This window comes from Hyperolius riggenbachi, chromosome 10 (assembly GCF_040937935.1).
Source record: "Hyperolius riggenbachi isolate aHypRig1 chromosome 10, aHypRig1.pri, whole genome shotgun sequence".
In the NCBI taxonomy this organism is placed as follows: Eukaryota; Metazoa; Chordata; class Amphibia; order Anura; family Hyperoliidae; genus Hyperolius; species Hyperolius riggenbachi.
This window is the reverse complement of record NC_090655.1, coordinates 121,883,921-121,908,071: the sequence shown is the minus strand read 5'-3', so window position 1 is coordinate 121,908,071 and position 24,151 is coordinate 121,883,921. Positions and strand designations below refer to the sequence as shown.

Here is a 24,151-nt window from a genome sequence, read left to right as displayed (position 1 = left end):
TATGGGATCCGTGGCTTAGGTCGGAGCATGGCTCCCATATACGCCATAAATTGGGGAATAACATCATATGATAACTACACTGGCCCCTGTATCATATATTTCATTTTATCTACAAGAATGACTTCCTACTCTACCCATTTAAGAATAGGCCTAAATTACCTAAGCCACAGAACAACATAATCATACCACAAGATTATATATATGTCATGGCATACCGACACCAGCATCAGTATTACTATTACTATCACCAATCGTACATTATGTGCTTTTCTTCGTTATGTTATATATCATATGCTATTTACTTCTTCTTTACCTCTACAATATGGGAAAAATTCCCTCCAGAAGGACTGATTGTTACTCCTTTTGTCACATCTGTTGAGATGATTTCTACTTTATGGTTTTCCTATATCTGTATGTAAACCTTAACATCTTCAATAAAGCAATTTTGAAAGTAAATAACTGATATTCTACTATTATAGATAAGCCCTATCTATGCCTAACATTAGCAACCTCACACAGACTCCTAACACTAATCCTCCCCAAACTATACCTAACACTAATGGGTATCCAGTGTTCTCCCCAGACTTTTTTTCCAGCCAGGTGGCAGGAAAAAGTAGCCGGGTGGGGCTAGATGAGAGAATGCAAGGCCAGTGCTTTTCTGCACAACTCTTCTTACAGCGGAGGAGGAAGTGAGTCAATGACAGCCGGGTGCTCACCAAAATTAGCCAGGTGGAGCACCTGGCTAAAAGACCCTGGGGAGAACACTGGGTATCAGCATTAGGCACCCATGTAAAACATCGCTAATAGCAGTTTGAACAGTCATTATTCAATTATAAGATAAGTAACCACTTGAAAATGTATTGGGGACCAGCAATTGTGCCCCGTGCCATCTTCACTACCACGGTAACAACAGCTCGAATGATCGCTTCGGCAATTGTTTAAAGGAACGCAGTAAAATTCTCATGGTGGGTAATAGAGTTCTGAGTGATTGGTCACTCAGTCATTTGTCATGACAGCTGTGATTGCCACACGTCGCTAAGCATCATTTCACAAATTTTTCTTTAGCAGTGCTACATAATATTGTGAAAATGTTCATTCGTCAGGAAATAATCAATGCAAAAATCACGTTGTGGGTATGGACCTTCAGGCACACTGATTGGTTCAAGATCATTCCTACATTGGGGCGCTCATGAACAATTTTTTTAAAAATATTTTTTGTTTTAAAGGTTAAGCAAGGGAGACAATTAAATCCATCCTACTTACCTGGGGCTTCTTCCAGACCCTTGAAGTAATTTGTGTCCCTCGCTGCAGCTCTGGACATGCCCACATCATTAGGAGCGTACTGCGCCTGCGCAGAGCTCCCGGTGACATGGGTGCGTTCCCTCATGGGGTGAGACGCTGCCAGCGGGACACCGGAGAAGACCAGCGCTGTGGCGAGGGACACAAATGACTACCAGGTAAATAAAGATAGATTTAATTGTTCGCCTCGCTTATCCATTAACCACTTCGCCGCCCGGGTACAGTATATCTACGCTCCTTTGGACTTCAGTTCCCCGCCCGGAGCGTAGATATACGCACCCGCCGCCGCTGTCTGCGCTCCCGCTCGCACGTGCGCTCTCTCCCGCGATTGTGCACGCCGCTGCCCGCTCGCCCGGAGATCAATGAACGGGAAAATCCATTCCCGTTCGTTGATCTCTGCCCCCGCAATGATCGGCATGCTTCTACGAGAAGCAGCACGATCATTGTGAGAAAACTCAGTTTCCCAGCCTCCCTTCCTGCAAGCGACGCCTAAAAAAAAATGTGGCCATCTTGTGGACAATAAGTAATACTACACCCAAACATTTTTTTCATATACAAATACATTATTTTCACTATTCATTTTAACTAATTAACTCCCACACTCCCCAATTGTTACCAATATTTTTTTTGGGGGGGAAATATTAAAATAAATAAAAAAAAATTACAATAAAAAAAAAAAACTTAAATAGTTACCTTAGGGACTGAAATCTTTAAATATTTCTATCAAGAGGGTCTAACACTGTTACTTTATAAATTATGGGCTTGTAATTAGGGATAGAAACAAAACTGAAAAAAAATGCACCTTTATTTGCAAATAAAATATTGGCGCCAAACATTGTGATAGGGACATAATTTAAACGGTGTAATAACTGGGACAAATGGGCATATAAGTTACATGGATTTTAATTATAGTAGCATGCATTATTTAAAAAATATAATGGCGGAAAACTGAAAAATAATTTTTTTTTCCAAATGTTTTCCTATTTTCCCATTAAAACACATTTAGAATAAAATAATTCTTGGCATAGTGTCCCACCTAAAGAAAGCCTAATTGGTGGTGAAAAAAACAAGATATAGTTCATTTTATTGTGATAAGTAATAATAAAGTTATAGGCGAATGAATGTAAGGAGCGCTGAAGGGGTAAAACCCCTAGGTTGTGAAGTGGTTAAACATTTTTGACTGTTTACTATTACACTATTACTACTAGCAATAATGGTGATCATTGAGGGACTGGGTGAACACCGATTAGTCAAGGGATCACATGATTCTTTGAGCCAATCACTTCCCCCCACAGGGGTCAAGGGATCACATTGACCAATCACTGCTGCAGCTGGGGGTCCCAAGCACCTGTGCCGCACGATCGTTACAGGAAGTCATGTACTCCCTCTATGCATTTTTTTTAGAATGATCGCTGCTACTAACTGTTACAAGTGGCTAGTATATGAGTTCCAAAACAGGTATTTAATTAAACTCACTTAATATGAAGTTTCTACTTAGACAAAAGCATTCTATGCAGCTGAGTACCTGCACAGAGTACCTGCACAGATGTAGGACATGGGGGCAGGAGCTTTAATTAACAAATCATGATCTCACACCAACCATCCCACCCTCTTCTCTCATTGGAACCCATCTGCTAGGTGCTAGCAATGTGTCCATCATGATTCCCTTCATAAGCTGGTATAGAAGGGGCTGTATAGGCGGGAGGGAGTCCCCCCCCCCCTCCCCCACAAACCTAGACCCTTTGCGGCTGCAGTGACTGCTTTCCCAGTAGTTAGCCTCTGCTAAGAAAATATTTGTGCTTGAGCCTAGGAAGGCATTAATGTTAACAACGTGCTGAGCTGAAAAAATTACTTTTTCAGTTTAAAATGTGTGTGTGACAAAGTAAGCCCTGAGAAGGAAGCCTAGGGAATGAAAAGCAAATAATAAGTAGTTACTCATTATGCAGATGTTCAGAAGCAAGTGCTGTGACACATCCGTACAATAAAATTCTTTTGTCAGGGACGGGGCAGTCCTTTTCAGTGCAGGAAGATTTGGGCACAGCCGGCACCACCATAGACTATAATAGGAAATACATCTACAGCAGCGCTCAGTGAGTAACGTCCGTGCCGTCAATAGACGGAGCTGAAGTTGCTTTTAAAACACAATAATTCGGCCTCCAGCAATAGCTGGAAGCCGAATTATTTAATTCCCTACCATCCATGGCTGCCTGGAGGGGGGAATAGTAATTAACACGGCCGGGACTTGTGCAGCAGCAGGATCAGCCATATACCAGCTGTATCCTGCGCCCAAGTCTTCCTGCACCTATTTCAAATGTATGCATCAGTGATACATGGTGTGGGTATGATGGGATGGGTATGTACCTGAATTCCAAACTTACATCTGTAAGCTTCTACTTAAACATTACCTAGGAGCCTGAGGAAGGCATGTAAGAAAATAAAAGACTGAACCAGCTTTTGCTTTTTTTTTCTACAAGCTCTTAGATTGGTGTTCTTGTCCTGTTGTTACAGGTCAGTAATTGTAATTTAAAATACAGTGTTGTGCACAAAACCATGCATTGTGCAAAAAAAACCTGCTGAAAGTTGAAATCAAATCAAAAATTACCAGCACCCCTATGGTGAATAATTTTGCACAGATATATTTAAAGTGTACCTGGTGTCAATTTTTGTACCAAAATTAAACATGCATACCCAATCTTCATTTGGAAACACAGTGGTGAGTGCAAAAATTGCCATTCTAAGCTGCCCCCATTTGCCACAATCCTCCATTCAACGCCAGAAGAGGCCACTTGTCCAACATTTGTCGAAAGTTTAAACCAGAAGGGGTGGCAACAGCTGTAATAGGGTGCCTACAAGACACCTATTGCATTCAAAAACACACCCACTATCCATCTTGCTAATGTCTAGGTAGCCGCCTTGCCCACCCCACAGCAGCCATACTCCAGAGGTTAACAAGGAAATAACCGTTGGAGAGTGGTGAAAAGGTTACCGATGATGTCGGGGGGGGGGGTTGTTAAGACTCAGGCTGTACGTTTTTTAAGTGGTTTTCAATGTTCCAGGTTTGCTTTAAATTAAATGTGCTAGCCTGTGCAGGTCCTGGTTACAGAAACAGACTTTGCGATGCTAATAATTTTTCTCCTTTAACCACTTCACCACTGAGGGGTTTTACCCCTTGAGCACCAGAGCAATTTTCACCTTTCAGCGCTCCTTCCATTCATTTGTCTATAGCTTTATCATTACTTATCACAATGAAATGAACTATATCTTGTTTTTTCCGACACCAATTAGGCTTTCTTTAGGTGGGACATTATGCCAAGAATTCTTTTATTCTAAATGTGTTTTAATGGGAAAATAGGAAAAATGTGGGCAAAAAATTAATTATTTTTCAGTTTTCGGCCATTATAGTTTTTAAATAAGGCATGCTACTGTAATTAAAACCCATTAAATGTATATGCCTATTTATCCCGGTTATAAAACCGTTTAAATTATGTCCCTATCACAATGTTTGGCGCCAATATTTTATTTGGAAATAAAGGTGCATTTTTTTCAGTTTTGCGTCCATCCCTAATTACAAGCCCATAGTTTATAAAGTAACAGTGTTGTACCCTCCTGACATAAATATTTAAAAAGTTCAGTCCCTAAGGTAACTATTTATGTATTTTTTTTAATTGTAAATTTTTTAATTTTTTTTAATTACAAAAAAAAAAAAAAATGGGGAGTGTGGGAGGTAATGAGTTAATTTTTTGTGTATAACTAATTCATTTGTATGTGAAAAATGTTTAGGGTGTAGTTTTACTATTTGGCAACAAGATGGCACCAGTAACTTTTTGTTTAATGCGACCTCCAAGCGTCCTTCCGGACGCTTGGAGGAAGTAGTAGGAGGCTGGGTAAGTTTTTTTTTTTTCACAATGATCGCGCAGCTTAGCGGAAAAGCAGCGGATCATTGCGGGTCTTAGATCAACGAACGGGAATGGATTTTCCTGTTCATTGATCTCCGGGCGAGCGGCTGGCAGCGTGTTTACCCACAGGAATGCGCGCTAGAGCAAGCGGGAGCGCGGGCAGCGGCGGGAGCGCGGAAAGTACGGATTTCTCTGTCCCTGGGGGTTAAAGGATGGAAAAAGGGACGGAGAAATTCGTACGGGCGGGAGTAAAGTGGTTAAACTGTGTGTGTGTGTGTTTGTTTTGTTTAGTTAAAGGATTTTGTGTGTATTTATTTAAATCTCTAAAAAGTGTACGTTACATTTTTCACTGTCAACTCTAAAGCAAATCAAGGGTTTGGTTGAGCTAATTTTCACTGTAATCCAGGATTTGTGTAATAGTTGAACATTTTTCTCTGAGTAATATCCATGATAAATGTGTTTGTCCCTATGTAGCTGCCACTTACAGCAGCTAGCCAGTACAGCAGCTAGTAATAATCTAACAGATTTGACAGTTTTTGGACTAGAGTCGACCATCTCTTCATGGGGGATTCAAAGTATTTCAAAAACACTCCCTGAAATGGACCTTTGCAATAGTGCTGGAAAACCAATGTCCTCCTTTGCACACTATTCTGTGTTGGATCGTGCTACTGTCATCCATGGAGTGTTTTTGAAAATAAAGGAATTCTTGAGAATCCCTAGTGAAGAGATGGATTAAACCAACATCTGTCAGATCTAATACATTTCTACTGCCTACTTTAAGTGACAAAAACAGACAATCTAGGATAAAGACAAGAAATAGAGCACACTCAGAGAGCCAGTAGTAGGAAAGGCAAGGATGCCTGGAGTAATCTCACTTTATAAAGTTGCTGGCAAGCCTGTACAGGTTTGTCCAGTGGCTGGGCGTGTGTCCCTCTGGCCGGCGGACCGGGCTTGGCAGTGTCTAGAGTCTCCTCATTACGAAGGCAGGGCTGAAATCTGCAGTTGTGTCTTTGCAGGTCTCTGCCTTGACTGTGTGCAAGTTCCGCAACGCAGCCGCACCACAGACTATGGCTGGTTGCACAAGTGCAAAATGTTATGCAGTAATTGGGATGTCCAAAGCTCCCTGTTGCTCTGTGTGACTGCATAAACAGCTTGCAGGCAATTGGGAGTAGTGAATGATTTACACTTATGTAAATATCAATCTGTTAGTATGGCCCTCAACAGTATATAAAAACATAAATAACACTCTTCAAACTCCCAGCCTTATTCAAACCCCCAGTCCATATGAATATGAAAGTCCCATATAATATGGGACTGGACAGGTTTGAAAAGCACTTTCAAAAGCGCTAGCGTTTGAGCATTTTGCCGAAATCGCCGGCATAACGCTCTAGTGTGAATGGGGCCTCAAGCATGGTCGCTGTGTCCAAGCCAATGTTCTGATGTTTTTTTTTATTTGTACTTGTACACTGCCAGCTTCTCCTGACTTATGGGAATGATGGTCACACAGACCAAGACGCTGCCCCCCCCCCCCGCCACTGTCATTTTAAGGGATATGTACACTGCCAGCTTCTCCTGACTTATGGGGGTGATGGTCACACAGACCAAGACGCTGCCCCACCCCCCCGGCCACTGTCATTTTATGGGATATGTACACTGCCTGCTTCTCCTGGACCTGACTTATGGGGGTTATGGTCACTCTGACCAAGCCGCTGCTCCCCCCACTTCTGTCATTTAATGGGATATGTACACTGCCTGCTTCTCCTGACTTATGGGGGTGATGGACACTTTGATCGAGCTGCTGCTCCCCCGAGCACTGTCATTTTATTGGATGTGTACATTGCCTGCTCCTCCTGGACCTGACTTATGGGGGTTATGGTCACTCTGACCAATCCGCTGCTCCCCCCACTTCTGTCATTTTATGGGATATGTACACTGCCTGCTTCTCCTAACTTATGGGGGTGATGGACACTTTGATCGAGCTGCTGCTCCCCCGAGCACTGTCATTTTATTGGATGTGTACATTGCCTGCTCCTCCTGGACCTGACTTATGGGGGTTATGGTCACTCTGACCAAGCCGCTGCTCCCCCCACTTCTGTCATTTTATGGGATATGTACACTGCCTGCTTCTCCTGGACCTGACTTATGGGGGTGATGGTCACTGTGACCGAGCCGCTGCTCCCCTGGCACTATAATAATACTGACACGTGCACTTCATATAATAATTTTTTTTTATTCAAATCACTATGTATATTGAGGCATTTAACAAAAAAAAATAACATAAATGTATATTTTTTTCCTATCGTAACTTTAAAATTGATTTCCTCCATAACTGTAAGGTCTTTTTGAAAAATAATTTTTTCCCCTTATACCCACTATTCTCCTTAACATACTCGGCTAATTTGGTGATTCTAGCTTGTAAGGGGGCTTTGCAATTTACCGCGAAATTCGTGGACATTAGGCGAAAATAAACGCTAAAATATTTGGGTGAATTTTTGCTTGTCGAAGCGAAAATTGTTTTTATTTTGGCGAATATTCAGCGAAAAGAATATTTGCATTTTCGCTCATCACTGCTTACAACTAATACACGCGTATTTTAAATTTGACACATTTTTGCAATATTTGTCCTTTATTAATAGCAAAGGCAAATCTCTTTTGGACAAACATTTTAATATCACTGTGTTTTATATTTTAGAATTAAATTTGGAAGGAAATCTTCTTGAGAAGCTTCATGCTGAAATCTGCAATCTACCAAACCTGAAAAGTATAAATTTATGTAGAAACAAGTTTGCAACATTTCCAGAAGAGTTAATAAGAATACCATCTTTGGAGACCATCAACCTTGAAAGCAATGAGATCACAGGTAGGTGACACACAAGGCAACCGTGTAAAACATTTCATTTTATTGCTATATAATTGAAGCCCTAAATACACAGCAGTTAAAATTAGATGTGTGTAATTTTAAATGTGCGTACCTGGGACTGGAGCAAAGCCATTTAATAATTTAAAAATTCATGAATGTGAACGCTTTTGTCTTGCTATAATGATATGTTATTGCAGATAATTACATTCAGTACTGCACTTTGATTTTAATGTGGTTAAACGTAATCATTTTAACATTTTCTGTGAACTTGCTTTTAACTAATAAGTACCCATGGCCAGATGGGTCAGGGATCTCCGCCAATAAACGATCGTTCCCTGTTCCATCTTGCCAAATCTGCAAGCATTGTTGATGCTGCCGTTAACAAACTATTGTGTAAATGACCATTTACACCAGGGGTCCCCAAACGTTTTTAGTCATGGGCCGGGTCAACATACTTTAGACTGCTGGGGGGCCGGAGTGTACATAAAATGATGTAGAAAAACATTACATTGAACCTAGGTAGTGTAAACAGCGCCTGAAACACAATCCCCCACACGCAAAGCAATCCGTGTTCAAAATACCGGTACATATATTTAAAAGTCCCTCCAAAACAACCCCCTTTTCCCATTAATTGCAAGGACTGCAAATTATCCACACCTACAAACAAGCGCACACCCGCTGCTTTTATATTACCTCTAATCCCACCACTACCACAATGTTTTTGCACACCAGACAGTGAAGCATACCCAGGTGACAACCTGTCATACAATTGGACAGCAGTGCCACCTAATACGGAATTGGAGTGGAAGCCAGCAAATGACTTCTTGCTGGCTTCCATGTGGAAACATGGTGCTAGCACTGTTGCCGCATTTATAAGTAACACTTTTTGTGTGTGGAGGGCCGGTAATTTGAGGACCACTGGTTTACACGATTGTAGCAAAACCTATGAAAGTCAAAGAGAATCGTAACGATCCTCCGCGATTCAATCTAGCATTGCCACTATTGCCGTGCATCATGAAACAGCATTTAACGAATTTGATGTTGCGCCTTATCCTGAAAAAAATTATTTATCGCGAACAAAAATCACTTTGTGGGTACGGGCCTCTAATCTTGAGTTTTTGTGCATATACTGTATATACCTTGCACAAGATAAGGTGTCTCAGTGTTGATCTACATTTTTGAACGTCACCTGATGTAGCATGTACACGTAAAACATAATTTCAGATGGCGATAATACCTTGTTTTATGGTTGCGAATGGATATCCTTCAAAATCCTCACATGAACATTACAGCAATCTAGTATAATGTAGCACAGAATACTCTAGAATTAGTCTTGTCAACTTAAAGGTGTTGATATAACATGCTAGGTATAGACAGTAAAGAAATTGCACATCTGATTGACATCCTTCCAACAATCTGAAAAATATAGGAGAAAAAGGAAAGGTATGCTCAATATGTGATGCAAGTGCTTTTGTATAATAGACTGCTGTGAGTTCCATTTGTGGATCTTTATTTGAATTATATAACCAGTGATAAGCAAAATCCATCAGTGAGCTGCTGATGATATTCAGAAACTATTGGTACTCTTTTGTTTTTGGAAAGTTCATTCAATGTACCCTCCTGAAGAGGAAGCTGCATATACTCAGATTCATCAGGGTGGGTATATGAAAGCCTCTTGTCATATTATTCTGTGTTATTAGAACTTCCATTTCTACCTTCGTGATAACTCTGTAGGGAACTTAAAGAGAACCTGTACTGAGTAAAAATATTTAAAATAAACACACTTCAAATGAACATTACATAGTTACCTTGCCATCAGTTCCTCTCAGGAGCTCACCATTTTCTTCTGACAATGATCCCTTCCAGTTCTGACAATATTTTGTCAGATCTGAAATATATCACTTGCTGTCAATAAAATATCAGTTACTGTCAATAAAATATCAGTTGCTGTCAGTTATAACTGAGAGGAAAACTGATGTACCAGTTTCCCTATGGCTCAAGTGAACAATGTTACAGTTTAACTGTGTGCTGACCAGAAAGCTGTTATGGGTAATGGCCATTTTCAAAATGGAGGACGAAAAATTCCCTTGATCACAGTGAAGAAACAGGATGCGGGACAGGAGAAAGACACTGAGGAGTAGACTACATGGAAGGTAAGTATGACTTGTGTATGCTTATTTTGACTTTTAATTTTCAGTTCAGGTTTTCTTTAAGTTGTTTTACAAGATTGGCATACACTGGCCAGCATTTAGCTAGCAGCTTCCAGAATATCACAATAGGAACAGCTATGGTGATTTACCCCAACAGATGCACAATACTAAGATTGAAAATGGCACACAGTAGATAGGTTACACAGTACTTAAAGGGGCACTACAGCGAAAAACTGTAAAATTTAAAATGTGTGCAAACACATACAAATAAGAAGTACATTTTTTTCCAGAGTAAAATGAGCCATAAATTACTTTTCTTCTATAATGCTGTCACTTACAGTAGGTAGTAGAAATCTGACAGAAGTAACAGGCTTTGGACTAGTCCATCTCTTCATAGGGGATTCTCGGCAAGGCTTTTATTTTTCATAAAGATATTCCCGAAAAAGGATTTAAGCAATAATGCTGGCCAGCTTCCCTGCTCCGCTACACAGCTTTTTGGCAGTTGGACAGAGCAACTGCCATTCACTAAGTGCTTTTGAAAATAAATATATCCCTGAGAATCCCCTATAAAGAGATGGACTAGTCCAAAACCTGTCACTTCTGTCAGATTTCTACTACCTACTGTAAGTGACAGCAACATAGGAGAAAAGTAATTTATGGCTCATTCTACTCTGGAAGGAACATAGTTTTTAATTGTATATGTTTACATATATTTTAAATGTTAAGATTTTCACAACAGAAGTCCTTTAAATAAAGCTTGTTCAGTTGAGCCATGGTTGGTCTACAACAAGTAGCATAACTACAAAACATAGAGCCTACAAGCAAAACTTTTCTGGATCCTGCTCTATCTTCACTCTGCCTTATTCCCCCCCCCCCCCCCCCTTCAGACCTGGGAGACCATCTACCAGGTATTGTATAAGAAGTTACCACAAGCAGGAGCACCATAACTCCCCTTCTTCCAATGGGGCTTCAAATCTACCCAGTCACTTCTACAAGACTTGAAATGTGACATGCCATCTTGGAATGTGTGTTTGGGATGCTGTATGAAGACTGTACACAGTATAATGTACTTTTACTGTCTGCCTGGTAATAGAACAGCAATTGATCATACGTGACTCCCTTCTGGTTCAGGGCTCATAGCAGCATTGCTAGTTTCTGTTCAACAGAAACTGCACACCATCCTGTGCCAGGTTTTCTAGTGTATACATTAAAGCTGTCAGTATTGTAATTTGATGTATCCACAAAAGGCCCTGTCACGATCCATGCTACATTGTCAAATCTGCTCCCTAATGATATAAATAATGAAAAAGTAAAAATAAAATAGGACTCCTAATATCAGCACTGCGTAAAATGTTGGCACTTTATAAATACAATAAATAAATAACACATTTACAAAATAAAGAGCTAAAACATGTAATTACACTACACAAAGAAAGTATTGCAGCGCATACTAAGATTTATAAATAACATTAGGACAAGTACAATTATTCTCTAATTTAAAGTGGGATTGTCAGCCATAAAATTAATTACATTTATCCACTGCTCTGTGTTTATTATGTAGTCTACATCCTGACTTTGCATTGCAAGCATTCCAGTATAACCATAAATGCAGGGCTGTGGAGTCGGGACAAAAATCCACCGACTCCGACTCCTCAGGTTAGGATTCCTCTGACTCCAACTTCTCTAATTTGAATATTACAATCTTGTTGCTTGAAAGTGTGTAACATGAAATTTGTCTCTTAACTGCCAACACTTAGGAATTTTAAGACAACTGAAGTGAGAGGGCTATGGAGGCTGCCATATTTATTCCCTTTTAAACAATACCAGTTACCTGAATATTCAGTAGATGTTCTGCCTCTAATACTTTTAGTCATAGACTAGTGGCACTCTGAGCCCTCTCTGTGGGCACGCACGCTGCTGCCTGCCACAACTGGTATATTAAAGATTTGTTTTTCTTTATTTTCTAAACAAAATAATTTCCTCTTCCTTCTCCCTACTGGAAACCTCAAATCTTGTACAGTGCAGAGAGGCAGGCATCTGAGGACTATTTCACCTGCCTCCTCACTGTGCATTCATCTCCCCGACAATAAACTCATAGTTTTGGCCGGCAGGGAACAGAAGCAGAGATGCTCTGGACTGGCTTTTTGAACTACGCAGTCCAGCCTGCCCCGCCCCCTAAACTCACGCTGCTGTGGAGAGGACTCGTTTATCTCCCTGCAGGATCTTTATGACGTCCTGGAAGAGGACCTGTCTTTTCCACTTAAGCTTTTCACTGTGGAGTTATTCAGTATTATATAATGTTCCCTAACAGTCTGTAGTTTAAAAAAAAAAAAAAAAAAAAGCCCTACTGCATCTGCATGGTTCTCTTTCACTTTGTTTTTATCTCTCTCTCTTCTTACTACTCTTTTCCTCTCACTACGCTCCTCTCTCTCATTATCCCCACTGTCTTTCATTACCCAGCTCTCTCGCTCTCTCACACACCCCTCCCCCTCCTGCCCTTCCTAGGCCCGCCCAGCAGCAGCAAGTACCTACAGTACCAACCCTCCCTGCCACTTGAATGCCCACCCAGCAGCATGTACCTTCCCTCGCTTCCCTACCTCTTGCCCGCATCAGCTACCTACCCTACATATGCCTGCTCAGCCATATCTACCTACCGTTACTACAGCCGACCCAGGTGCAGCTACCTAACTGCAGTTCCTTCCACCCAAATCCTAACTACGTACCTTTCCATACAGCCCGCCCAGCAACAGCTACCTATTTTTCCTACTGCGTTACTGCTGCAGCTACCTACCTACAGCTACCTTACCTGCTTACACTCCCTCCTCTCCATTTATTCAATTTTTTTGTATCTCACCTTGGACTCAGCTGACTTCTTCCATCCCCCCCCCCACCCCCCCCCAACCCCCCCAGGACAAGAAGGCGGCATTTGGAAATGCACTGCAGCTAGTAGCAGGGTGACTACTTGTCATTCCTGCGTAATGGAAAGACTGGTAGGTGGCGTCTGCTGTACTGACAAGAGCAGTGGACCATGCGCAGCCTCTCAAAGTAAGGAGGAAAGTTATTATTGGGCTGTAAACAGCCGGGTGCTCACCAAAATTACCTGGGTGGAGCGTCCGGCTAAAATGCTCAGGGGAGAACATGGGGGTTGGGTGTAGGTGGATTGCGGAATTTATATGAGGGTCATTTCTGCTTTCTATACGTGGGGGTGATTGCCAGATTTCAAATGTAGTGTGGCCTTTTATGTATCTGTTGTATTTTTGTTTCCTTTTTTAACTAAAACTGCAGGATTCAGTATAAATAGCCGTGTTGGCACTCTGTGATAAATAAGTGAATTTTGGGTCACAGTTGGGCACTCGGCCTCTAAAAGGTTCGCCATCACTGCCCTAGGCAATGTAACTGTGTGTACATGTAAGAGTGATGTGCAGGTACTCTGCAGGAGAATGAGGCGATTCTTCCTCTATAACACATTCTTCAGGCACAATCTGAACCAGGTTTATGGGTGATAGACAACACCTCTGTGTTCAATGTGCACAACATTCTCTGTGGATTCCCTGCAGCTCTGTATAATGTACATATGTACATTATAGTACTACTGTGTAACAAAGTAAACCTGAGACAGATGAAATTAAATGTTTATACATACCTGGGGCTTCCTTCAGCCCCCTTCAGGCTAATCAGTCCCTCGCTGTACTCCTCCGCCACCTGGATCTTCTGCTATAGGTCCAGGCACTTAAACCAGTCGGGCGTAGTGCGTATGCACACACTCCGCCGCCGGGAGCATACTACACATGCGCAGCACTATTGTGCAGTGCAGAATGTTCCTGGCTGTGGGAGCGGCACATGGCCGGACTGCGCTGACTGGCTGAATTCCCGGGACTCATAGCAGAAGATCCAGGTGGCTGAGGAGGAAAGCGAGGGACTGATTAGCCTGAAGGGGGCTGGAGGAAGCCCCAGGTATGTATAAAACTTGTCTTTTCATCCATCTCAGGTACCCTTTAATTCGTAGTCATCAAATCAAATTTTAACAACAAAATCAAATTATTTGATTTCATGAGCAAAGGGAGTGCATACAATTGCATAAACCAGCATCAGCGCAGAATTTTTTCCATCTCATTGACCATCTCTATTTAGTGACACAGCTACACATCAGGCTTTATTCTTACAACATAGATGTTATTTAGTATATATAAGAGATTCCTGTGTACACATCATATATACAGTCACAATCTATACAATGTCACAATGTATATCTGACTTCAAAAATACAGGGAATGCTTTATAAATCAGCACAAGTGACTATTTTTTGATTTATTTATTTCATTTTTATGGACTAAGCACGGCTATTACTGTATATATAAATTATTTATGATGACTATTATCTGAGAAATAGAACATGTTATTATATTTTCTATTTTAATTACAGTTTAAATTCATTAGGAGTCAGAGTCAGTGCATTTTTCCTGACTCCGACTTCAGGTACCCAAAAATGACTCCGACTCCACAGTCCTGCATAAATGTGTATGCCGTAGTGAATCTTATCTCATCAGCCTGGCTCTATTCTGGTACATTACCATGGAGAGGAAAGCTTGTTATCTCCCCTCCCATATTCCTGCTCCTCACTGGTTGGCTGAGATCAATTCAGTGTGACAGGAGGTTGAGAAGGGAAATACACCTCAACACTCTGCAGAAGCTGCTCAAAATACAATCTATGCTGTGCTCACATGTTTACAAAGCAAGCTAGATATGACAGTGCAGTTTCTATAAAGCTCAGTGTGGAGGAAGGCTGGCAATGAATACACAATTTCAGGTAGGAAGAAGTAAAGAGGTAAGGGTGGACATTACATTAGAATTGGCTTCAGTCAGAGTCAGTAAATATGGAAAATGCCTGAAACCGTTTTCTCTTTATTTACTGTATAAAATTTCACTGAAATCAATATGTGGACAGTAGAATACATATCTTATGTAAGTATAGCAAGTATTTACCTACTTATTTCTATAAGTACAAGGTACATCCAGTTTGCACACCCTGTGTGGGCACGCTTGTGCACGTGCCCGCTTCCGTCGCTCATGTATTCTTTAGATAGTGAATGATTGCTGCTACCAGCAATCACTCACATAAAGTTAGATCTTTTTTTTTTTAAGTGACAGTGAGCGCATTCAAAAAATAAAGGTTTTTTTTTAAACCCTTTTCAGACTAATAAGCCTAAACCTCTTGCAATCAGATGCGATTACTAAGGCGACAGCTCGGGACCCAATGCTATATAGATGCATCGAAATGTTGTGGCCTAGCAATGCATCTATGCAGCACTGAGGTCCCCAAACTTTGTGCCCTGGTGATCGCATGCAATCGCTACAGACGCACATGCTAATGATAATGGAACGCTACATGCCCAACTAGTGATGAAATATGGCATGTATAGTATTGTTTTAACCAGGACGAGCCAAGTAATGTATTTTGTGGTGTTTTACAATTGTGGCACTTGTCATGTAAAAATTAGGAAGGGGGGACATGAAAAAATGCGTAATTTTTGCGTTCACGCCTAATTTTCTTTGATTAAGCCGTTGAAATAAAAAAATACTTGGAAAAAAATATTACCAAAAGAAAGCCTAGTTTGTCCTGAAAAAAACTGTAGAAATATTGGTTTGATGGTATCGGTAATAAAAAGTAATTGCTGTATCAATAGTGACACAGCTGACATACCCAAATTGTCAGGAACTTTGAGGTATAAAAACCCCAGAACCTGAAGTGGGTAAATATTTAAATAAATAAATAAATATATATATATATATATATATATATATATATATATATATATACGTGTGTGTGTGTGTGTCGTGTGTGTGTGTGTGTGTGTGTGTGTGTGTGTGTGTGTGTGTGTGTGTGTGTGTGTGTATACTCTTAATTTTTCACATAGACAATTTATATCAAACATTACTCAGTATAAAACAGACTTATCGCCTCTCATGTTTTTATTTATTAAGATTTAGGTTAATTTTATACTTGGTGCGGTGCAATTGTCCTGAGGCAGGAGAGCCTCCCACAGGACAGTTGCACTACACCATTTCGTGTTTCAATCACCCTGCGGCAAAATGCACTGACAGGGTGTTTTGCATAGCTCTGCCCCCTCTCCGTGACATGCCCCCTGCTGGGCAGGAAGCACATCACTGAATTTTGAGTGATCTAAATAGATTGTTGTGGTGCCCTTGCCTTCTGTGCAATTACATAGCAAATGGTATCGCTCTTACGGCTCAGCAGTGCACTACAGAGTCTGTGTCGCCTCTGTGTCATCAGAAGCACTTTTGTCACATTGCGCTGCACCACGGGACTGTGGCCAGTCTCAAAAGGCATCACAAAAATCACGTTGCTGTGCGATTCACAGTGCAATTTTATGTGCATTTTCAAATCACACAGCAATTTCCTCCTAGACTAGTCCAAAATCTGTCAGATTTGTCGGATTTCTACTACCTGTTGTGAGTGACTGCAACATATTTTTCGGTCTATAAGACAGTGTGTCCAGTGCGGACCATAAGCTGCACCTACATTTTGAGGACAAAAATCGGGGGGAAAAAATATAACTAAACCTAGGTGCGTCGATGGTGCAGGAGCGTCTTATGGACCTTTTACCCCCCAAAACTGTCTATGAGCTGCACTACACTAATTCCTGCTGTACCCTACCACTTACACTACACTGCACTACACTACACTAGACTAGACTGCACACTACATCACACTTCACTACATTACACATTAGACTACACAACACTACACTACACGAACCCTTTCCTGCCTCCCAACTGAGCTACACTACACTAACAGCACCTAACAGTTCAGCTCTCACCTGATCCTGCCACAGCTCTCCTCCCACCTCGCTCCAGCTTGTGCAGGCATCCCTCTTCTTTACCGGCATCTTCTTAGGCATCCCTCTTCTCCTCCTGCGTGGGTGGTATCTTTTGACATAGCTGTACACAGCATCTGCCTGCTGCTATACAGCTTCAGGTCCCCCATCCGCATGACCTTCGTCTTTTTCCGCATTGGTCCAGGTGGCTACTGTTACATGAGCGGAGCACGTGCACTGGGGTCATGCATGACGCCACTATTGTAACAGTAGCTGCCCGGACCAATGCAGAAGAAGATAGAGTTAAAGCGTTCGAGGGACCTGCAGCTGTACAGTGGCAGGCAGCCGTTCTGGACAGAGAGTGGAGCGCGGCACTGGATGAGTAAGACTCGCTTCCTGCACACCTCTACACTTTTTTAACCTTCGGACCATAAGACGCAAAGTGCGTCTTATAATCTGAAAAATACAGTAGTTTATATAGTGCATTTTACTCTGAGACAAATGTACATCTCTTATGAATGTGTTTTTAAGCTAGTTTTACACAATATGCGGTGCAATCGTCCTGCGGCTTAGTGTGCCGACAGGGTAATATGCATAATGCTTCCTGGACAGGAAGCACATCACTGGATTACCGTCACTCTGTGCATGCGCGCCACTACTGCGATCGATTTTTTACATTTAATACATTGCTATAAACTTGCATTGCTGTATGATCCATGCAGTAGTTGCAGATCATGCGGCAAGGCACGGCAGAGTTTGTGATGTGCTTGCAGTGATTTCGCTACTTTCGTCACACTGCAATGTGCTGCTATAATGTTTGACTCCATAGACTTACATTGCCCGCACAACGAGCTGTGGCGGGAAAGCGTAACGTGACACAATGCACTGCATGCAGCGTGAAAGTAGCCTAAATGTTATTATTTTTTGCCATGGTGGGCCTTTAATTTTAATATTTTTCACATACATATTCACTCTGTATAAGAATAAATTGTGTTTCTACTTAGCTTATTTGCCATCCTGAATTTCAGACCATGATGCACCATTGTGAGCTGTTGACCTGATCTCTGACATCTTACATGTGCAGTGTCATATTTCTCAGGGCCATTAAAGGATTCTAATGCTCATAATTCTGCATTTATTAAAACTCATTGTTTCACTTCTTCCACTATAAGATCAGTGTAGTAGAGGTTAATTGCATGTGTTATAGTTATAGATGGTAATTATTCTGGGTGATATTACTTGACTCCTGTGAGTGGGTAGACTATGCTGATATCTCAGTTTCTGCTCATTATAAGTTTTACTATGCCTGATTACAGAAGTGTAAAAGTACAGGTCTGCTCCTTTTTTTTTTTTTGTGTGCAGATTCTAGCTTTTAAAGATAATTAGCTATGCAAAGGCACACATTTACTTAAGATAATAATACACATTATACATTCCAATAATAAAATCTTTGTAAATGGGCAAATTGGTTAATTTAGGAGCCTCCCTATGCTGACTGGTATATATCATTTGCAGTGCCGGCTCCAGGATTTTTTTTTAGGGGGTGCTATGCAGGTGCTGGACCAATTCCCGGGGAGCTGATGACCTGCGGCGCGCTTAGCGCGCCGCGGCAAAAAATGGGTATGGCTACAACCTGCGGCGCGCGAAGTGCGGTGCGGCGAAAAATCGGCGTGGTCATGACCGGATGAGGGCGGGGCTAACTGTAATTTAAAGTGAACCCCGGGTGAGAGTGATAATGGTGGCTGCCATATTTATTTCCTTTTAAACAATTTTAGTTGCCTGGCAGCCCTGCTGATCTATTGGCTGCAGTAGTGAACTGAATTACACCAGAAACAAGCATGCAGCTAATCTTGTCAGTTCTGACAATATTGTCAGAAACCCCTGACCTGCTGCATGCTTGTTCAGGGTCTATGGTTGAAAGAATTAGAGGCAGAGGACCAACACGGCAGCCAGGCAGCTGGTATTACTTAAAAGGAGATAAATATGGCAGCCTCAAAATTATTCTCACCTCGGGTTCCCTTTAAAAGTGCAACGCAGAGACAGAGGGCCCAAGTTTTGGTGACCCTTTCCCCAGAAAATTCACATAATTGTGCAGGTTTTCTCAAGAAAATACACGTAATGTGAGCAGATTTGAACAAAAACACGTTCAATGATCCCAATATATGCACAATCGTTATCAGATATGACCCCAATATATGCACAATCGTTATCAGATATGACCCCAATATGCACAATCGTTATCAGATATGACCCCAATATGTACAACCGTTATCAGATATGACCCCAATATGCACAATCGTTATCAGATATGACCCCAATATGCACAACCGTTATCAGATATGACCCCAATATGCACAACCGTTATCAGATCTGACCCCAATATGTACAATCCTTATCAGATCTGACCCCAATATGCACAATCCTTATCAGATCTGACCCCAATCAGCAGCACCACCTGAAAAAGAAAAGAAAAACCCATTTACTCACCTAGTCAGAAGACCTCCTGTTCCGACCTCCTCCTCTTCCGACCTCCTTGTGGCGCGCAGCTCAGCTCCCACGAGCCTCTTCCTTCCTGGAGCAGCCTGCATCCGGCGAGCAGGGCTACGGGAAAATGGCCGCCCGAAGCTCTGCCACTGCAGACTCCAAGTCTGCAGAGCAGGGCTTCGGTCGGCCATCTTACCGTAGCCCTGCCTGCTGCTCCGGGCTGCTGCTGTGAACTGAAAAGACGTCTCTTACACGCCTGAAGTCAGTTCACACCAGGGAGTGCTTTGGGGGTGCTTGGACAAATTTAGGGGGTGCTTGAGCACCCCCAAGCACCTCCCTGGTGCCGCCACTGATCATTTGGCACTCTTATTGGCCTGAGGAAGCAAGCTTAGACCCGGGAAACGCGTTGCCTGCGCTAAATAAAAATCTTTTGTATGATACAAAGATTTCATCATTGAGGTAAGATACCTCGTTATCCTTTGCATCTTAAACTGTTTTTAGATGCTTTTATACAACCCAGGGCGCCTCTTTCCCCCTATTTGTGCTTAATACACCCCCCTACATAACCTGTTCGAGGGGTGGTGACAGTATACCCATGGTTGTCACCACGGTGGACGCCTGTCTCCGTTTTTTTCTGAGAGAGCGACCACCTTCGGGTCCCTCCAGGACCGCCCCGAGTGGAGTCGGGTTTATGGTCTCCACCTGCTTCCTGTGGCTAGTTGCTCCTTGCAACCCTACTTTGTGAGTAGCATTCTTATCCTTATAATTCCACTTTTGCATTGACATATTGCACTACTGGGCTCCCGCTTTTTTTGTCTTTTGTGCCTTTTTCTTTAGGGGGCCCCGACACCCCTACCACAATACAATATTTGGACCATGTGGGGAAGTGTGTATATGCAGTGTATGCTTATATATGCTTTGTAGCATAACTATGGCCAGCATAATACAGTACATTTGCAGTATTTCATGTATATACTTTCGCTCCTGCTGCTGCTATTCACTAGGCTTCGGGGGGTGGGGCTTGAGAGGAATCCTTATGTATGCTGCGGGGGGGGGGGGGGGGGGGTAGATCTTGTGGACTCTGCAGGTTAAAAAGTAGCTTGCAAGCCGAAAAAGTGTGGGCACCCCTGGCATACACTATACAGGTCAGCCAAACTGTGTACCATGTCTGTTTTTTAATCAGATCGTAATGCATTGCACGCTTTGACAAATCTCATATCAATGTTGCCAGATATTATTTAAATACTTGGTAAAGTACTTATGCTTTTTGATGCACCTAGAAATGTATGATATAATGTCGGCATGGTTTTAAAAATAGCATAATGTACTCAAAAAATGGCAGTTTCCGGGCGGTGTCTCAGATACCCACGTCATGAATAGAAAAACCAATATGCATGACTTGTACACTGAATCTACACTTATAGACTGAATTACTGAATCGTTTACTAGACTGTTGAACATGGACAATCCTGATTATTAGAGTACTGCTTCACTTTGGGGTGGTTGGCCAACTAGGGATATTTTTCTGTTTCAATAATTTTATTGAATGCAAATATAATGAGTAATATCGTAAACAGTCATAAAACATTCATACTGTGTATGTATATATCTATGTGTGTGTGTGTGTGTATATATATATATATATATATATATATACACTTACATATACACATACATATTGTACATATAAACACACACACACACACACACACACCTTATTTTTTAGAATATAAGACACGCCTAGGTTTAGAGGGGACAAAATCTGGGAAAAAAATGCTAAACCTAGTACGTGACGTGGGTCAGTGGCATCTTTTGGACACCCCCCCCCCCCCCAACTGTCTCTAAACTTTAAGGGCTTGTTTCCACTGTTGCGACGCGATTCGCCGGCATTCCGACGCTTGTAAAAACGCATGCGGATGCGTTTCTGCATGCGTTTTTACCCGCGATTTCCCGTGCGATTTCGCATGGCAGGGTGCCATGCGAAATTAACCATGACACTGCCAGGGCAAAATAACATTGGAAAAGGTGCGAAATTGCACGCGAATCGCGGGTAAAAAAGCATGTAAAAAATTTATGCGTTTTTACTATTAAATACATTAGCGGCGATTCGCACGGATTCCCGACGCAGGCGAAATCGTTGCCTCTTTTGTGCGTTTTTTCTCCGCAACAAAAAACGCACAACGCCACCGCAGGAGTGGAAACAGCCCCATCCACTCACATTACATGTGCGAATCCGCATGCGTTGGACGCATGCGGATTCGCGATAGTGGGAACGAGCCCTTAAACTATGCTACACTAACCCCTGCTGCCCCACCAGCTAGGCTACACTACATTGCACTACACACTACACTGCACTAACCACTGTTGCCCCACTAGCTAAGCTGCACTATATTATACTACACGCTAAACTACACTACCACTGCAAGCTCTCACTTGATCCTGCCTCCGTGTTTCTCTCCCCCTTGCTCTGGTCCTGCAAAAATACATGTGCTTCCTTTTTTCTCCTCCTGAAGTTTACAAGATCCTATACACTGCGGACACCTGCAGCTATACAGCTTTGGTCCTCCATACTTCCTTGTCGGCTCCTACTTCCTCCTTCCTTGCCAGCTCCTATTAGTGCTTCCCTTCGTGACACCAGCAACGTACATGCGGCTTTCGTCATGCAAGATGAGGGAATTGCCACTAACAGATTCACAGCCTGCAGAGTAGCTGTGTTGGCTAAGGGGGGTCTATCAAATGTAATTGATGGGGATAGGTTTTCCATACTGGTCATGGAGCCATGGAGGAGACAGACCGATACTTCCAAATTCATTAAGCAGTTTAGACTAGTCTACTGATGGTTTTTAGTCTACTGATGGTTTGGTGTAATGTTTTAGACCTGGTCTAACATTCAGTAATTACACAATTCACAAAGGCAAACAAGGAGTAACCACGCCCACTTTTTCTGACAGAGATTAGAGCAACTGATTTCTTGTCGGTAAAGTAATTCTGTGAGGTATTTTAGATGTGCGGATGGAACCTTTTGAATTAATTATGCAGGGGTTTAATTGTATGCAGAGGAGAGCTCATCAAAGGAGAAGGATGTCAGTCATAGTGAATTGCATCTTTTGATCATTTCCCCTGCTTTACCCACCTAATTACCAAATGGTTAAGACCAGGTCTGAAAACCGGTTTAAAACATTTGGTAATAGTGAATTCCCCTTTGATGCAACTGACCAAACCATCAGTAGACTAATTGTATGCAGAGGAGAGCTCATCAAAAGAGAAGGATGTCAGTCATAACTACTCATTTGTGAATTGCTTCTTTTGATCATTTCCCCTGCTTTACCCACCTAATTACCAAATGGATTAGACCAGGTCTGAAAACAGGTCTAAAACATTTGGTAATAGTGAATTCCCCTTTGATGCAACTGACCAAACCATCAGTAGACTAAAAACCATCTGTAGATTAGTCTAAACTGCTTAGTAAATTGAGGCCAATGTGTTTGTGATACACAATTTCCAGCACAGCTGCCCTACAAAATTTACATTTGTGTATGTTTGAGCATGCTAAATGTGTTGTGGTGGTAGCTGTACACTAGTGGATTAACCACAAATAATTGCAGTGCATATTGTTATCGAGATGGCCTGATTCTATGTTGGCTTCAGTATGTGTTACATTGTAAGATAGAAGGTCATGGCCTATAGAAGAAGAAGCTAACAATATGCTTGCCTACATTTGTTGTATATACAACTGAGTTACATAATAAGCTAGTGAAGTGAAAGCACATTTTCAGAGTGGGTCCCAGTGAGCTAAACTTTATACCATTGTCATGTCATATGATTCACTGAGATCAGTTTACAGTCTTATCTCTTAAATTATATATCTGCCTTTAACTTATCAGTAAAATTATCCTTGATAAACTTCAAAATTACATTTCTCAACTACTTTCAATACTTTTATTCTTGTTAGATGCTTGACAAGTTTTATATAGAGAAGCTGAAAAAAACAACAGATAAAGCTAGATAATTCATGAGATAAGGTCTGAGAATCAACTCCATTGTCTCTGAAATCTGTATTTAGAAGCCAATGTGTGTTCACTCATATGAGATGAGTACTTATCAGAATATATGATGAAGGAAGTTATCTGTCTGCCTCTTTGTTCACTGTAGCCTTTCAAAGATTTGATGAGATGTGTACCGGTAATTAAAGCTGAAATGCAGAAATAAAAATAGTAATTCCTAGTCCACATGCTGTCTCCAGTACTGAGCTAACATAATGTAAAGGAAGCCTTAACTATTGTAGGTATACCTACTATTTCCCTTGCCTAAACACATGCATTCAAATGTCTGTCAATGGGCTTGATGCAGGAACTTGCGGCTATATTGCGGTAATATTGTCTTGCACAGACATCACACAGCAATATTAGCCTTGCTACAGACACTGTACCACAATTAACACTATAAGCGCGACTGGGGTGCTCAACTTTTGTGACCGGGGCTAAGGTAACATGTGCTTCTAACTGTAATGCTCGGTAGTAACGCGCATTACCATAGTAACTGTCGCGCTAGTTGAGTACCGTGAGTCGCGCTAATAGCATAACTTGCGGTAGACTGTCTCAGACATTCATACACTGCAGGGTGGTC

At 41.7% G+C, this 24,151-nt stretch overlaps 1 protein-coding gene across 5 annotated transcripts in view; it reads left to right on the top strand.

Annotated features, from left to right (window-relative positions):
- LRRC20 (leucine rich repeat containing 20) overlaps positions 1-24,151 on the top strand; it is a 576,862-nt gene that overhangs the window by 335,332 nt on the left and 217,379 nt on the right. For all 5 annotated transcript variants that reach the window (XM_068257847.1, XM_068257846.1, XM_068257850.1 and 2 more), the window contains exon 4: positions 7,888-8,055. In XM_068257847.1, the coding sequence (XP_068113948.1) occupies positions 7,888-8,055 (168 nt within the window). The remainder of the gene's footprint in view (positions 1-7,887; positions 8,056-24,151) is intronic.